The sequence below is a fragment of the Tauraco erythrolophus genome, chromosome 2 (genome assembly GCF_009769465.1).
Source record: "Tauraco erythrolophus isolate bTauEry1 chromosome 2, bTauEry1.pri, whole genome shotgun sequence".
Classification (NCBI taxonomy): Eukaryota; Metazoa; Chordata; class Aves; order Musophagiformes; family Musophagidae; genus Tauraco; species Tauraco erythrolophus.
The window spans coordinates 70,772,254-70,790,021 of record NC_141466.1 but is presented as its reverse complement, the minus strand read 5'-3'; the positions used below and the strand labels follow the sequence as shown (position 1 = coordinate 70,790,021).

General features: G+C 41.4%; 1 protein-coding gene across 8 annotated transcripts in view; it reads left to right on the top strand.

Annotated features, from left to right (window-relative positions):
* Positions 1 to 17,768, top strand: part of HMBOX1 (homeobox containing 1) — a 113,304-nt gene that overhangs the window by 57,936 nt on the left and 37,600 nt on the right. For all 8 annotated transcript variants that reach the window (XM_086624292.1, XM_086624259.1, XM_086624285.1 and 5 more), the window contains exons 3-5: positions 3,818 to 4,297; positions 6,352 to 6,437; positions 17,198 to 17,308. In XM_086624292.1, coding sequence (XP_086480418.1) covers positions 3,818 to 4,297; positions 6,352 to 6,437; positions 17,198 to 17,308 — 677 coding nt within the window. The remainder of the gene's footprint in view (positions 1 to 3,817; positions 4,298 to 6,351; positions 6,438 to 17,197; positions 17,309 to 17,768) is intronic.

Genomic DNA, 17,768 nt, shown 5'->3' with positions numbered 1-17,768 from the left:
TGATGGAAAATTCCCAGTTCCTGCAGTTGTTTTCAAGACATAAAACTCACTCAGAAGCATTGTTTCTAGATCTCGTGGTTGCATAGAAAAGCGCACGAAAATGTGAATAGAAGTTCAAAATCAAGAAGACCAATAAGAAGCATGTCAGATGCAATATATGAGGTGTATGTAAGTATAAGCAAAGCAGTTTTTACATCTGTGCATGACATTCGTGAGGCCAGCAGTGAGATATTGTGTTTGATTTTGGTGCTCATATCTTCTTAAACATTGAAAAATTATAAAGAAGTTTTCTAAAAGGGTTGAGAGCTAGAAGAATACCTTGCGTGGACAGACAGACTGCTGGGATCATTGACTTTAGTTTCTTTTGTTTGGGTGTTTTTTTTTTTTTTTCAAATTGCCAACATTTTCCCAGTGATTGCGCTAAATATAATAATAATGGATTTAATCTGACAGTAGGTTTGCTGCTCTTAGATTACTTTCTGCAAGCATTTTAGAAGCAATCCACAGATAAATAGGACTTTCTGGAACGCAAGTTGGATGTCATTGACTATCTCATTTTCACAGCAGAGGATGGCCTCGTCCAGCAGCCCTTGTATCCCTGTGCAATTGAAATTACTGCACATGCACAGCGGATCCCCGCTGCATCAGAGTGGGACAAATTGGAGGCCTGATCACTTTCCTACATACAGCTGCATACAACAGAAGGTCAACCATTTTTCTTGCATCTCAGAACACTGCAGTTCATTATGTATAATTCACTAGTAATTCACTAAAGGATACGTAGGAATTCACTGAAGGATTATGTGTAATTCACTAAAGGATATTAATTTGGCCTGAGAACCCAGATCTGGAAGCTGAGCCCTGACATATTAGACAAATTAGGGATCACACCCAGATTTTAAAAGGAATAACTGGCTGCGGCAACAAACTGCTGCAGGAAATGGTAAGTTCTGTGTTGCTTGATGTTTTTGAAGCCATCTGGAAAGTCATGCTGCGAGTTTTTGGTTTGTGGAGCTAGAAAGACAAAAGTTTGAGGTTTCTAAGTCTATGACAAACTGGAGATTAAACTACATAATCTAAAGTATGTTTTGGTATTAAATGTCAGAGAATCAAGAAAGTAGGAATTTTGAGCAGAGGTAACTGGGTGGAGGTTCAGGTTCGATAGGTTCTCCAGTTTGACTAAGTACTTGAGCACATGAAACTTGGGGTGGACAGATAAACGACCCAAGAAATGGTGACATTAGAAATGCAGGTAAGAAATGATGAAAATGGGTTTATCTCTAAGGGAGGGCATACTGGTTTATCTATTGAAAATCATCTTCAAGGCCAGATGTTTAAGAAGAGATTTATTTTTATTTATTTGAAAACCATACTACTTGGTGCTGATGTCGGGAGGCTTTAAGGCTGTATAGAAGTTTGTGATGTGAGTCTGTAAGTCAGTGTGACACTTCTGACAAAGCTGGGAGAGAAGGATTGGGCAGCCCTGCCTCCCCCAACGCTGAGGCCAATCCTAGAACACAATGTCTGTTTCCAAATGCTCCTTGTCAAGCTCTGAACGTCAGTCTGAGATGTGACTTCCAAATTTTAGTTGTTAACAATTCCAGTCAGTTGCTAGTCTACTGCTGCCTTGGCTGCTGTGCCCTCCTTTTAAGTAGAATAATCTGGGTGCTTCTCTTTTAAAATTTAAAGTGGCTCGTACGTTTTCGGTAATCAATTGTCCAAAGGACAGCACATTCCTGTTGGACTGAAGCACTTATACGGCTGTAGTCCGTCTGTCTTCTCACATAGTCATTTTCTTGGATGGGAGTCATCCCCTTGCATTGTCCTCCTTCCTTCTCCCACGTATACACTATTGAAACAATGAAAGGGGCTCAGTATTTGCTTGATGAGACAAAGATAGGAGCTTCTTCTCATTTCTGTATTTTCCAGGCTGCAAACGCTGTTTTTGTGGATTCATGCATCTTGGCTTTGTAACACCATGTCTGTATGGCTATGCTTTAGCAACAGCTCTACTAAGCAAGCCAGTTCTCAGTGCTGTTCTTCAGCCCTGGGGCCACTTGGCCACATCTGTACTACCAGACACTCTTAGGCTTGAGACTGAGTGGCTGCATCCAAACAGAACGTTGATGGTTCCTGCGCCATGCAAAATCTTTAAAAAAGCCTGTGAGTTGGTCGGGAGTGCACTGGTTGACCAAAACTGTGCCAAAGACAGTTACAGTGATTTAATAATGCTGCAGATGTCTGTGTGTAGATGCTACAGTGCCTCTTCCTGGGCATTATTTAATTTACCAGTATTGGTGTGGCTGTACCCTGTGACTCAAGGATAGACGTGTTCCCATTGCCCAGTCAGGTCTGTGTTGTGAGATGTTGCTTCCCTGAAGAGATTCTCTTACTATACTCACAAAACCTATGTGCTTGGTGGACTTGACTGTGATTCATGTATCTGAAAAAAGAATAAATACAGCAATTGAAAAAGTTTTGTCACTCTGTGGTTCCTCTTGGGGACTTCTTTGTGCCTGTGCAGAAATGGAAATGAAGAGTAATCTTCAAAATTTGTAGAGAGAAATAGGCAGCTCTGTCACTGGAAGGTCTGGCATAATCATGACAGCCACATCCCTCTTTTGCTTTTCATTGGGTTCTTAGAATTCTTACTTGACTTTCCTGAGGCCGCTGTTTGTCTGCTCTTGCTTGTAAGGATTGTACAATAGTTCTGTTGTGTCTCCTGGGGTTTGAGTGATATCTTCACTCTGCTGTCCTGTAGGAATTGTAATAAACTCTTGACTCATAAGAAGATTCACAAGAAGGATGGAAAATGCCTTTTGATCTCTTTGCCAAGTTCTGTCTGCTGTCCATCTGCCATCCTTTCTTCTCAAGATCTTGAGTTTTGAAGATGATCTTGTCAAGGAAAAGAGATTAAGGGAGCTTATTGTGATTTTTCAGTTCCATTTCTGGGTTTTACAGCAAATACGTGTTCATTGTTCTGGCACCTTGGGAAGTTTAGGAGTTAAAAATGCTTTTGATGAGCCAGCATGATGATTGAGGTATGTGAGAAGCCTGCCTTTGGAGGGGAAAAGACTGCAGACTTATTTCTTTAAATGAAAGCTCAGTGGTAATTGAATGTGCTGCACTTTCCTTGTTAGGGCAAGTGATCTGTGACAACATTCCAGGTTCAAAAGTGACTGACTTCAGAAATTGAACTTCAGAAATGGGACTTCAGTCAAATCAACTTTGGTCCTTCAGGCCGCTAGAATTTCCGCTAGGTGTGGTTTTATCTTTTTTTCAAGGTAGCAACAAAAAGTTAGGGCAACTTGAACTCTTCATACTTAAGAGTTGAAATTCATAAATCTCACGTCATAACTGGTTAAAACTTCTCCAGAAAAACTCAACCTCTGGCCTCAACCTGACAGATTTGGCGTCTGGGATTTCTGTCTGGTGCATACTTAGCAATAGGCAAAATTTTGTCTGAAAGGAAGTTGCAACCTTCATTACTGAGCAGCCACTGTCTCTTTGTAGCAGCGGTTTATCAAAAGTGAAGGGGTACTCTAAGTGCGGGTTTATTGTAGAAGGTGTAGGGAATGCTGGTAGAAGAGAGAAATGCAATTTGAGGACAGTAAACCCGTCTGCTTTGTAGCGAGACTAGCATTCATGGGAGATTGCCTGCTGAGCTTGTTTGGAGGTGGACTTGGGTGCCAGCTCTGTCATGTGTGTGACTTAAAAGTTTTAGAGCAGAATTGGTCTTTCCTGTATGTGAGTTACTTTCCATATACCACAGAGAACTACTGAACTGAAGTATTTGCTTTTACATTTTACCTTTTAGTCTGCTGGAAACCATGTCTCACTATACAGACGAACCAAGATTTACCATAGAGCAGATAGACCTGCTTCAGCGCCTGAGACGTACAGGAATGACCAGACATGAAATCCTCCACGCGCTGGAAACCTTGGATCGTCTTGATCAAGAGCATAGTGACAAATTTGGAAGAAGGTCTAGCTACGGAGGTGGTTCCTATAGCAACAGTACCAACAATGTCCCAGCATCATCTTCTACAGCCACAGCTTCAACACAGACCCAGCATTCTGGGATGTCCCCATCACCAAGCAACAGTTACGACACCTCCCCACAGCCTTGCACTACTAATCAGAATGGGAGGGAGAGTAACGAGAGGTTGTCTGCATTTAATGGGAAGATGTCACCTACCCGCTACCCACTTGCAAACAGCTTGGCTCAAAGGTCATACAGTTTTGAAGCTTCTGAAGAGGACTTGGACATTGATGACAAAGTGGAGGAACTGATGAGGTTAGTAGAAGTCTTTCTAAAAAGTTTGGAAAGTCAGAGTGAGGAGTCCCTCAGAAGAAATCTGCATATTGGAGGACTGCTGTAGTAGTGATAGGTATTATGAAGAAAGCAGGAACTGATTTAGACAGCTACTCCCCTGCTAGTTCCCTCGTGGTCACTATCTCAGTACCTCTCACCTGCCTCATAGTCCTGTGTAGACAACCCCTGGCCATGTGCAGGTATTCCACAGGTTTTTTTTACTGCTGAAATATTTTTTCCCCATGCTTCACTATCTCAGTACCTCTCACCTGCCTCGTAGTCCTGTGTAGACAACCCCTGGCCATGTGCAGGTATTCCACAGGTTTTTTTTTTACTGCTGAAATATTTTTTCCCCATGCTTTACCAAAAATTGAAATTGGTGTTAGCGCACTGATTTTCCGCCCTACTCTTACTCAGAAAACTTCTGACCGAATATCAATTCACATGACTCCTCCTCTACCGCTTCATACCAGTTGTATTTCCTGCCATATGTAGGGGGAATAGGGAATCTGCTTGGTTAATGCTTTCTACTGGGATCTGCAGAGCATGTATGTTATCTGTTTATAGTTTGTGGCAGGGACTGATCCTGTGCCAGTATTTGCACAGTCTGCAAATTGGCGTAGGAAAATACAAATAATAAAGAAGAAGCAGAAGTTGTCAGTGAGAACCAGTTGTTTTGTTTTTTTTTCCCAGACTGACCCTTCTTTGCTTTTAGCGACTTCCTCTTCAGTGTTATGGAAAAGATGAAAGGAGGGGATTATACGATTGAGGATGAAAGTCAGAGTCAGTGGGCTTGATAGCAAAAAGGAAGAAGAGGAAAGGCCAAATTTCTCAAAACAATTTGGGTCATAATGTTGGAATGTCTTTTTTTCCCCAAAATTGCGACGTTCATAAAGTACCTATGAGAGAAGTAGGGTCCATAAGCTCCAGGATGAAAATATGTTTGAAGTGGCTTGAAGATTTAGAGTAAAGGTGTGGCTTTTGGGGGAGAGGATTAGAGATGAGAACAGTAAGAAAAGCCTATCCACATCGTTTACTGTCGGCTGCAGGATAATGGAATAATGCAGGAAGGTGGTGAGTATAGTGGTATGTAGGAGTTCCCATTGCTGGAGCTTAATCATTCCTTTGAGTTTTGAGTTCCTATGCAGTAAGTCTCAGGTAATGCTTTTAGTGCTTATTTAAACTGAAACTACTTTTATTTGCAGGCATATGGAAGATTAGTGTTGGGTATAGAAATAAAAATGAACCCACAACGTAGCACTTATTTTGCATTTACATTTGCAAGCTTGAATCTGCCTGGAATGCTGCTGGGGCAAGAGGGGAGAAGGGGAAGGAAAATTACCAAATAATAAAGCCTAATAAAGTCTGGTTTTAATTGTCTGCCCTTTTGAGGAAGAGGAGGGAAAAGTAGGTGTTTACTGCAATTGAAATTTGCTGCATATCACAGTCCCTGTGCAGCCTCCAAATTACTTTTTTTAGCATAGTTTTAGTCTCTTTGCACACCTTGTAAAAATCATATGAAGGCTTTAAATTACTGGCACTTCTTCATTCAGTGCAAGCTGTAGACTGAGGAAGTAGGGGTGGGGGGATAGAGGTTGCAAAATCTTTTCTCCTTTGGGTCTTTTCCTTGAAAGATTGGAGAAGGATTGTGTATGTATATTCATTTGTGTAGCTAACCATGCACACCCTGCTATCCTTTATTTTTGTGCCTCATTTTTATGACTGAGGTTTTTATGCTGGTATGAGAGATTTATTCATCCCTGTGTAATGAAACTTTGTACATTCCATATGGCAGTGCTGCATCTAATATGAATTATATAGGACATGAGTCATCCATTCTCCTGCTAGAGTACTTTGATCAAACGTGACACTTGTTAAAAGAAGTGTCCACCGGTGAGGCACTTTGACTATTTTAGTGTCTGCCTTCCCCTCTCCTTGTCCCCTAAATAAAGGAAATCAAGCCATTTTGCATCTTCAAAGTGCACTTTGGTCTGTCCGTCTTTTTGTGTGTTCTTTTGTTTTTTTTGTTTTGGTAGGAGGGACAGCAGTGTGATAAAGGAGGAAATCAAAGCCTTCCTAGCCAATCGGAGAATTTCCCAAGCAGTTGTTGCACAGGTAACAGGTAAGAGCTCAGGGAGTCCTGTCTTCATTTTGGGAAACTGTGTCTAACTGCCTATCTGTGCACGGTGCAGATGTTGGAATATTGCTTGGCTTTCTGCATTGCAGTGCAGATCTGTCAGCTTAGTCATGATAATGTATGCCTTTGATTTAAGACCCATTGTCCCGCACATCATGGAACTTCCTCAGTGAATCACTTTTTCTTTTTTTCTTTTTTTTGTGCCTTGTGCTAGCTGATTTTATTTTACAGCATTATAATAAGCCCAAAGTTCTTATCTTAAAATGAAAACGGTTTTCCTTAATTCTTAAATTGTTTGTTGATTGCGGCAAATAGAGGCATAGCTGCATCTCTATGTATGGAGAGAGAGAGAGATAATATGTATTTGTATTCTAAAATGTATTTGAATAGTCAGGAGACACAGCTATAGCTGATATCATTACATCCAGGAGTCAGATTATGGTAGTTTGAAGTTTTTCAGTCACTGGCCTTTGAGTCACGATTAATGAATATCAGATGTGAAGTTGAGAGGATGATCGTATTAGTTCAGATTTTAACTAGAAGGAGAAGTAGTTCTCTTTTTGCCCTCTGCCTTCAGTCTTTCACGTTCAGGACAAGTGAACAGACTGCAGTGATATCACTTCTTCCTTGGGTATGTTTCCAGAGCTTTACACAAAGAGTAATGAAGTCTTACTGCTCCTCCGTGAGATGGGATGCTATTGATTCTCCTTTACAGGCTCGCACTGCTTGTGTGGAACAGCGTAGCTGGTAGCATATTTAGAATCATACAATCATTTAGGTTGGAAAAGATCTTGAAGATCATCAAGTCCAACTGTAAAGCTGACACTGCCAAGTCCCCACTAAACCATGTCTTAAATCACCACATCTACATGGCTTTTAAATACCTCCAGGGATGGTGACTCAACCACTTCTCTGGGCAGTCTGTTCTAATGCTTGACAACCCTTTCAGTGAAGAAATTTTCTGTAATATCCAACCTAAACCACACCTGGTGCAACTTGAGGCCATTTCTTCTTGTCCTGTCGCTTGTTACTTGGGAGAAGAGACCGACTCCCCTCTCGCTACAACCTCCTTTCAGGTGATTGTAGAGAGTGATAAGGTCTCCTCTGAGCCTCTTTTTCTCCAGACTAAACAACTCTAGTTCTCTCAGTCACTCCTCATAAGACTTGTGCTCCAGCCCCTTCACCAGCGTTGTTGTTCTTTGAAGATACTCCAGCACTTCAACGTCTTAGGATGAACACTGGATGATAAAATACAGATAGCTCAATCCTCTCTTACACCTATAACATTTATTCATTTTTTAACCCAAGCTTGAATAAAGATCTTGAAATAGATCGTTTTTAAGGTTCCGTGATGAGTAGGAATGCCAAACCAGCAGGAGGGAAGTTGTTCTTTTATGATATTTTCAGTATTTGAAACGTCGTAAGAACTCATCTGTCTGGGAGATCTGGGTTTGCAGACTTGCTAGCAGTTGAGGTAGGTAGGCAGAAACAGTTGCTTGAGCTGTGGAGCCAGGAATTCCTTCCATGTCTCCAAGTCTTCTCTGCGGTGTTGGGCAAAACTACTTGTCCTTCTCTGGTTTCAATTTTGTCTGTAAAATCATGAGATTAACAATTTGTGTAACTCTAAGGAATGTTATTAGCCTTATCAGATGTTAGCACTAGTACTTCAAAAATTAAATGCTAAGTCTAGTTGCTTAAATTATACCTGAACTCTGAAGTTTTGATAGTTAGTGGGTCGCTCCCCTACTTTTGTGCACTCCTTGCCTGGATATAGTCCTGCAATAACCCATCTCTGAATTAACTTCTGTATAGCACCCTTCACATCTACCAGGAAGTCAAACTCGCTTCCCCTTGAAGAGAAATAACACAAAGAGGAGAAAATTGCGGAGAGTCTTTCCAAAACAAGTCAGCATGGTTTTTTTTCAGTCAGTGAGACTACTGCATGCAGGGCCGTTGAATCAGAATCATCACACCAAATCTGAGACAGAGTCTGTATCAGTAAAAAGACATTATGTCATTATAATTAGCTAGGTGTATTGGTGAGTGTCTTTATACTCCTGCAGGCAGACTGTAGGAAAGTCAAGACCAGTCTCTTCACACTTGATCATTTTGCTCCTTCCATCCTCAACCTACTCTCTTGGATTTCAGTTGTTAAAGTCATTAAGTTGGCATTTAACCTTTGGGAGCTTTTGTTGTTTGCCAGGCTTCTCCTCCTGTGAGTAAACGACACCATCCACTTCATATATGGTTCACTAAGTTTCACTCCCATCCCACTCAACCCTCCTGTGTAATATGGGGGAAAATCCAGAATGTATTCACGCAATGATCGGAGTAAATATTACTAGATGTCTCTTTTGAGCCTGTCAGCGGGACAGAACAAATACTGAACTGATGGCAATGTGTTATTATCTTGTTTTCAAGCCAAATCAATGGGAAACCAGGTAGATCTAAAGGTTAAATGGCTACATCCTTTTGTAGCTGACCCAGTAGTGTTTCCATGGACCTTTCAAATAAGAAAAGAAAGTGGTATTTTGCACATGATGCAGTTTTTCAAGCAGAGATAGAATCACAGAATCACAGAGTCATAGAATGGTTTAGGTTGGAAGGGACCTCAAAGATCATCTAGTTCCAACCCCCCTGCCACGGGCAGGGACACCTTCCACTACACCAGGTTGCTCAAAGCCTCATCCAACCTGGCCTTGAACGTTTCCAGGGAGGGGGCAGCCACAGCTTCTCTGGGAAACCTGTTCCAGTGCCTCACCACCCTCAGAGTGAAGAATTTCTTCCTTTGATCTCATTGAAATCTCCCCTCTGTGAATTTCAAGCCATTACCCCTTGTCCTATCACTACACGCCCTTGTAAAAAGTCCCTCTCCAGCTTTCCTGTAGGCCCCCTTTAGGTATGGGAAGGCTGCAATAAGATCACGCTGGAGCTGCGAGGCTTGTGCTGCACTGTCATGCACTGGCGATTTACTCCCACTACCCTTTGCATTTGAACTGGATCATCCTCCATATGCTTGGTGGGAAGGTCTGCGGGAGCTGATTAATTTTAAGTATCACCCGTAGCCTTGTGTAAGCAGACGCATAGTACTTATGTGTCACTATTAAGTACATACTTAGGGCTTATCTGAAAGAAATAGTAAATCTCAAAGAGATGTTTGAAGGGACCAGGTTAAAGATTGTGCTCAGCACTACTGAGGAGAAACATCAGCTTCCTTTCAAAAGCACGGTATGGTGAAGAGTGACTGAAAATAGCTTGAGACAGAGATCCAGAGCAGAAAGTGTGTGTCCCAGGGCTCTCACTTCCAGAGTTGTCTTAGGCCTGATGAGTGCTAGTTGACTTGTGTATCCTTCAGCTGTATCCAACATCCCTTCTCATTCAGCTTTGAAACAGGCTCCCGAGTAAGACCTGGAAACCACTTTTGGTCCTTAAAAAGGCAGTTTGTATAGACAGAGGTAAGGCTTTGAAGAATATACGATCCCAAATGGTGTTGGGACTGCTGCTGTTTGACATCTTTGTCAGCAACATGGACAGTGGGATCAAGTGCAGCCTCAGCAGGTTTCCTAACACCAAGCTGTGTGGTGTTGTGGACATGCTGGAGGAAAGGGATGCCATCCAGAGGGACCTGGACAGGCTGGAGAGGTGGGCCTGTGAGAACCTCATGAAGTTCAACAAGGCCAAATGCAAGGTCCTGCACATGGGCTGGGGCAATCACAAGTGCAGACTGGGCAGAGAATGTATTGAGAGCAGCCCTGAGGAGAAGGACTTTGGGGGTGCTGGTTGATGAGAAGCTCAACATGAGCTGGCAATGTGCGCTGGCAGCCCAGAAAGCCAACCATGTCCTGGGCTGCATCCAAAACAGCGTGGGCAGTTGGTCAAGGGAGGGGATTCTGCCCCTCGGCTCTGCTCTCCTGAGACCCCTCCTGCAGTGCTGCGTTCAGTTCTGGGGTCCTCAACACAAGGACATGGAGCTGTTGGAGCAGGTCCAGAGAAGGCCATGAAGATGATCCGAGGGCTGGAGCACCTCTCCTATGAAGACAGGCTGAGAGAATTGGGGTTGTTCAGCCTGGAGAAGAGAAGGCTCCGGGGAGACCTTCTAGCAGCCTTCTAGTACCTAAAGGGGCTACAAGAAAGCTGGAGAGGAGCTTTTGATAGGGACATGCTGTGATAGGACAAGGGGCGATGCCTTGAAATTCACAGAGGGGAGATTTCCGTGAGATCTAAGGAAAAAAATTTTTACAATGAGGGTGGTGAGGCACTGGACCACGTTGCACAGAGAAGTTGTGGCTGCCCCATCCCTGGAAGTGTTCAAGGCCAGGCTGGATGAGGCTTTGAGCAACCTGGTGTAGTGGAGAGTTTCCCTGCCCATGGCAGGGAGGTTGGAACTAGATGATCTTTGAGGTCCATTCCAACTCAAACCATTCTACGAGTCTATGGTATCATCTCAGTATTTATAGATTTAGTCTTACTGGTAAAGGTACTCTGTAAAAAGTAAGCAAGAGGAAAAATAGATAAATAAAATGTGAACAGTGGTCAGTAGTGAGTGGTGTGGCAGAGGACCATAGGAGTGAAATGAATACTTTTCAGAATACTGTTCGGCCTCCAGTGATCTGCGTCTCAGAGTCTTCTTTATTACATTGCATGTCGAGGTGGAACCCTGTTTTGGCCAATGAAGACAGTGTGAAAGCAGCAATTCTGCACAAGCAGTTCAGCCACCCACAAGGCTGGTGTGCTTACAGCCTCCATCGCTGTTCGTCGTAATACAAACATAGCTGTTTCTGGAGGCTGCAGTGCAGATATTGGGCGGGTTTGACTTGCCCATCCACTGGCTGCCACCTTGCATCAGTTGGAAGTCATTTGTTTAGCACTTGAAATAAATACAGAATAGAGTGGCCTCTGCTTTTAGCACTCGTCTGTTCTGCCCTGGGAAGAGAAGCAAGAAAGAAATGAAAAATTTATGACCAGCTCTGTTCAGAAGAAGAGTTGTTTGACTTGGCTACCCATACTGTCAACATTCTCCTTTCAATCTCAACCATTTTCTTTGCTACTGTAAAAAATTGCATGTGTGTAATGGGATGGGAGAATGGTATGGAGAGGGCAAAGGAGTAGTATTGCATGTGAACAGCGACATTGGACCTTTAGCTAGGAATCTACAACTTTGCTTCTTTCCCTTAATTACAACTGGGTTTGAAGTTGGCCAGATTGGATAGACAAGTGGTGAACTTTAGCCAAACCAATGTTTTTGCATGTCTTCAAATTTCAAGTCTTGCATTAGCTCATCAGAGGGTGTAGTGTTTCCCCGGTGCTTATGACCATGTTTGTCCCCATTCTGTATCTTGTCCTTGCTGCAGGAACCTCTGCTGCCCCTTGAAACTTCCATTTTACCTTATTTCGCTAATTCTTCAAGCCACTTAGAATTTTGTTCAGAAATACCTTTCTTCTTTTTCTCATCTTAATTCTAATATTGCAGTGCATTTATAGAGTACTCATTCCTACAAAGCACGCTGAGCAGCCTTCTATTTACAGACTCTGCAACAGTGGGAAGTGATGGAGCGCAAGGATGCATGAGAACGGAATATGGAACTGAAGGTTAAAGTCACCTGTTGCAGTAGAACAATTTTTCAGGCTCTCTTAGTCTTTATAAAATTACCAGAAACTTTAAAAGTCATTTAGATAATGACTCTGACAGGGAAAATTAAACCTGGTAGACATTCTACAGGGCTGCCTTGTGTACTGAGAGAAGAGGGCGGATTGGAAAGTAGTAATGGAGTATTAAATGGTGGCTTGAAAGTAAAGGAATGATTGACAAGAAACAAAAACCTAGCATAACACTTATTAGTGCTGGTCCTAAATACAGGAGCTGCTTTTTATAGAAACTTTTCTAATGGTGTCTGTACTAAGATAAACAAGAAGCACTTGGGTTGGGCTCTGTATAAATAATCTCCTACTGATAAGAAAAATGACAGTATAAACAGGAGCTAATAATAGTTCCTGCTGAATTTCCTATCTTGTTATTTGAAGCTCCTTTTAACATAGCTGCAGCTTACTCAGTGGTAGGTATTTAGCCCTACATGTGGCAGGTGAGGTGCCAAATTTTGATCAACAATAATTTGAAGTTGTGTGCAGCAATTTGCTTTAATTGCCACCAGAATTGTATCTGGATACCAAGTAAGTTATGGTCAGTAGGCAAAGGATAAAGAGATAAATGTAAACTTATGAAGAGATGCTGTCTCTTAAGCTTTCAAATCTAGATGGAGGGTGGAGGAAACGTTTTCAGAAACTAACGTCTTTCTGTTATGTACTACAGTAAAGGAGAGAGGAAGGATTATACAGGGATGTGCCTTTTGCAGCCAGGCTAAATGCTTTGATGGATGATGCCTCTGTGAGGTTTGGAAATATTACCTTTTCCATTTTTTACACATAGGGAGTGAAGGAACAAAAGCAACTTACTTTCCTGAGGTCGCAGTGAAAGCAGTCTGTGGCAGAGCAGGAATTTAATTTCTGCTTTCTCAATTCTTAGGCTAAGTACCATAAAAATCGAACCATCATTTAAAAAAAAAAAAGGCAACAGCAATAAAATGCAGAGCTCTTATTTAAAAAAAAAAAAAAAAACAAAAAAACCATTTAAAAATAGAGCTTTCCAGTGTGCGATTCTGCTAACCTTCCCAATTATTCTGCTTGTACAGTTCAGTCCTGTCCTACTGTCTCTGTCTTAACTGATGTGAGATCTTCAGGACTTAGCTTTATATTATGCTAAACACACACAGCATCTAGCACGGTGGAGGGCAGCCTTGAAGCACTGCTGTAACATAAATAAAATCCCTTAAGGTTTCGAACCTACACACAGGGATGCTGAGCAAATGCAAATACAAATGAAGTGAAACTTAGCTAGTTCCGTTGTAATGAGAATTCAGAAAATTACTGAATTACTCATCATCTGAAATGGCAAGAAACTGGATTTTTAAAAACTTTTTTTTTTTTGATACTCATGACAATGCAGGGAAAGATTTGTTTTTTCTATGATTTTGATCTTTGCAGGTTTTCTGTAAACAAGCTTTGCTAATCTCCTAAATTGATAGCTGTCCTTTGCAAGCACGTATTATGTGAATCTAGGACATTGCTTACAAACTGAAGAATTAAAACAGTCAGTTACTTTCTTCTCCAAATCTGATGCATTCCAGGTGCTTCTAAAAATCTCTCCTGAAAGAAACATGAAAGAAATGCAAAGTAGAGTCACTGAACAAATCTATCTGTGAAGGTGAAAACCGGTTACCAAAGACTTGATGAATAGCAGTTTTGAGAGTTATGAGCAGATTTGTACTGCAGATACCAGTTTCCTTCTCTTGATGGTGCATTTTGCCGTTTCTTTTATGTATTGGAAAGGGAAGCTTTTTCCCCAGATAATTTATGTAGGAGAGAGTGGGGCTGGCCAGAAGAGTGTCCGTGTACTGTCGTCTCCGTCGTGTTTATAATTAGGAAGTGTAACCTGCTATGGGAAGGAGTGACATGTGACACAAGAAGTCAACATTTGAATTGCTGTAATCCTTTGTGATTACCCCTTATTTCTTCAGTATTCTCTGTGAGCAAACTAGTCGTGCTCATTACAGTGTGTTTGTGTGCCTGCTGATGCCGAGCCCAGAGGATGGCAGTCTTCCTTGAGGTCCGTGATTCAGTTTGAGAGTGAATTTCCTCAAGACAGCTGGATTTTCAGTACTCTGGAGAACTTATTTCATTAATCTGTTTCTGGCAGCAGGATGATTTCTTTTTTTTCCTGCCAGTGCAATTTCCTGAAGTAGCATGATTGCAGACAATGTGACAGGATGGTACTGGTGGTGGTACTAGTCATTGTCCCTATAAGTCAAGTGTATAAAACCCACTTGAGATGCAAGAAAATCTGACGTGATAATTTGTGGGGTTTTTTTTAATTGAAAGGAACGAAGGATGGGTTTGTGATTAAGACACTATACTGGGATCTAAGAGGTCCTGGATCAGTTCTTCCACTACTGACTTTGCGTGTAACCTTGAATCAGGCTGTTGGAGTATATGGCTTTGTACCCTCTAAATGGAGTTGATACACAGATGAAAGATAATTTATATCTTAAAACTAAAAAGATCAGGAGAGGTATAGGTAGAGGAAACCTTTAAGAAGCTCAGCTCTTACCTTTGATCTCTGAAACAACAAGAAATGATAATAAAAAACCAAAAGAATGATAGGAAATTAGATGTAAAGTGTCTTCTAGAGGTCATCTACTATATTCCGATGACCAAAAGCAAGTTCAGCTGCCGAAGCCATGCCTGATACGTTATTTGGGTTTGTGGCATTCTATAGAAGTCTGCTTGCCAAGGAGCTACACGAGCTGTGGGCTTTTTGCTAATGCAAAAAATGCTATGGACTGCAGTGCCATTCATGAGATACTATAGTCAAACAATAATGTGCTGAGAATTTATAGTGCATTTGTTGAATCTGTACATCTCACTGTCCTTTACAAAGCTCCATTTTGCAGAAGTGACTTTATAGACTGTGAGGACTCGCAATGAGTCAGAGGTGGACATGGCAATACACAGCTTGAATCTTTTGGCTCCAGCTCCGTTGCTTTGTCTCGAGCACATTGTCTGAAGTGGCTAACATCTGTACCACTTTATGACAGTATCAGGCAGCCTCTTGAGCAGAATTTGGATTTTCCACTATACGACTCTTGCTGAAGATGCTTAATCTCTATTTATAATTTTTATCTAATAATGCTTTGCATTTATATCTTACATTGTTATCCAAACACTCAACAAACACTAATTCACTGCAATAAGTGTAAGTGGACTGTAGTAAACAAGTAAATTGATGGTGCTGTTACCCATTGATTAATAGGAGCCATGCAGCCAAAAGCAGTGAGACACAAACATTTGTGTCCCGAAGCCCTGTGTTAAAGAAATTACTTTTATAAATCATAATAGTAGATGGGAAGCTGCAAATTTTCGAAACTTGGTCTTTTCATTGACAATTGGGTGTCTAGATTGTATGATGTCAGTTGAACTGAAGCCTTGTTTTGTGCTGGAGAGTTTTCTCGGCTTATATTGACTTCTTTTAGTATTAATTTGTGTGCTTCCACAGTTGCTTGATTTAAATTGGCAAAATCTACTAAGGCTTGTGTTTTGGTTGGATAATTCCACTTCCCTAGTAGCATAAACACAATTATATATTCCAATACGGGTCCTGGGGATAGTCAACTCTTGAGTGCCCCAGCTGTTTCTGAACTCTTTCAGTTGTGGGCCAAAGGCAGGCTCTGGAAACGGGTGTTAAGAATATCTGTAGATGTATGGGAAACAAAACCAAACGAGGGTATGTTTTGTGGGCAGAGCTCTGTTGAATAACAGAAACAAAACGCACCTATCCCTTTTCCTCAGGACAGTTAAAACTTCATAGGCTCTGGGATTCTGTATAAGGAAGAACAGTTAAAAGTATAAACGCCATGATTTTAAAAATCTGATTGGAGTAAACCCACCTGAATGTGATACCTGAGAGTCAAGTTTAGTAATTCTAAAGTTAACTAGCTTCTATGTTCAACATAGGGGGAAAAAAAAAAAAGCATCGTAAAACCCCTGTATTAGAAATGGTGAAGCTACAGGGGATTGTTTTTCGTCAGTTAAATATGATTATGAGATCTTACAAAATTTGATGCATCTCCAGAGAGGAGAGGTAGTTTGGTTTCCATGTGAAAACCAGCCTCCTCCCATCCTCAGTATTATCACTAAGCAGGTGGTGGCACAGGTGGTGTTCACCAGTATATTGTTACTTGGAGCACCTCCTAAAACTTTAGTTCTCAGGAGAGTTGAGATGTTGTTAACCCTTTCTGATAGCTGAAGGGCTTTGTGGAAGGCAACAGGGAGTCCTCCTACCTGAAGTACTGCTTCAATTATTCAGCAAATTGTGTTTTTTTGATATTTTCAGACAAACCTACAGTTCACCTCCTAATGCACTTATAAACATCTTGCTTTATTTGGTTCCTCTCCTTCTAATCACTTATTTTCCCTTTCTGCATTGATCCTTCATTCATTGTTATGCTTTGGAAATAACTGTATTAACTTTTAGGGGTTTTTTTCCCTTTTAGTGTTTTCTTAGAAGTCTTAAAAATTCTGGAACTTTTTGTCCCTTAATCTTGTCTGGATACCTACAGCTTGAATCTTGCTTTGCTGAGAGACAGCTGCCCTTTCTATTTCGTTTTCTGGTCATCGTTATAGCTGCAGATAGTTGGCTTGTTCCATTCCTGGGCTGGTTTGATCTATAGCACATAAACTGTTTCTCTGTTTATCTCCCTTCTTATTTAAGCATTGAATGATAATGATCTCCTAACTATCTTTATTTACGTATAATAGTGGGTAAAGGGACTTGTACCCATTTCACAGATGAAGAAATTTAAGAATCAGGGAAGCTGTGGCCAATTCAAGTCAGTGGTAGATTTGGCTTCCCAGTTTGTACCCTCTTCGCTTGCAGGTTGATTGTGCCGATTCCAGCTTATACCTCGAGTAAGTTTGAAAATAATAACAGGGAGAAGTTAGAGCAGTTAGAGAGGGGTGGTGAAGCTTGAGCTCTCTACTTTTTCTGTGATTGAAACATTATGAGGTCCTGGGCTTTGAAAGACAACGCTTTTTATCAGTAAATAAACCACTTCAGAATATTTTAAAAAGAACGAGTTTTCTCTTCCTCTTTCTCTTTTTCTTTTGTTTTGTTCTGTTTTTTTTTTTTTCCACAGGTATCAGTCAGAGCCGGATCTCCCATTGGCTGTTGCAGCAGGGGTCGGACCTGAGTGAACAAAAGAAAAGGGCATTTTACAGATGGTACCAGCTTGAGAAGACAAATCCTGGTAAACAAATACAGCCTAAACATTTCCCACTGTTTTATTTATGGAAAATAAGCCTTTTGTCACTGGTTTTTACTATGACTGATCATTCATTTCTTGGTCTGATGTACTGAAGAGGTATTCCCTCTGACCAGTTTACCTTTTAGGAGGGTAGGAACAAATCTGTGCTTTACTTTGCAGCAAATGATCCAGAGCTGACTCATCCGTAGCTGTCTGTCCAGCTCCTCGGTCACCGTTATTTGCCCTGTCTTCTCACTGCTAGCTAACCCCGGGAATCAGAAGCAGTCAATGAGGCTGTAGTCAGCTAATGTGAAAATATAGGCTGAGACTCCTAAGAATGAAGAAATAGAAAGCATTAATAATGGCTGCATAATACAAAGTTGCAGGAAAAAAACACCACGTTTTGGCAGAGAGGAACTTTGAGATAACTTCAGAGGGTTTCGGGTTGGATCTCAAGCTCCTG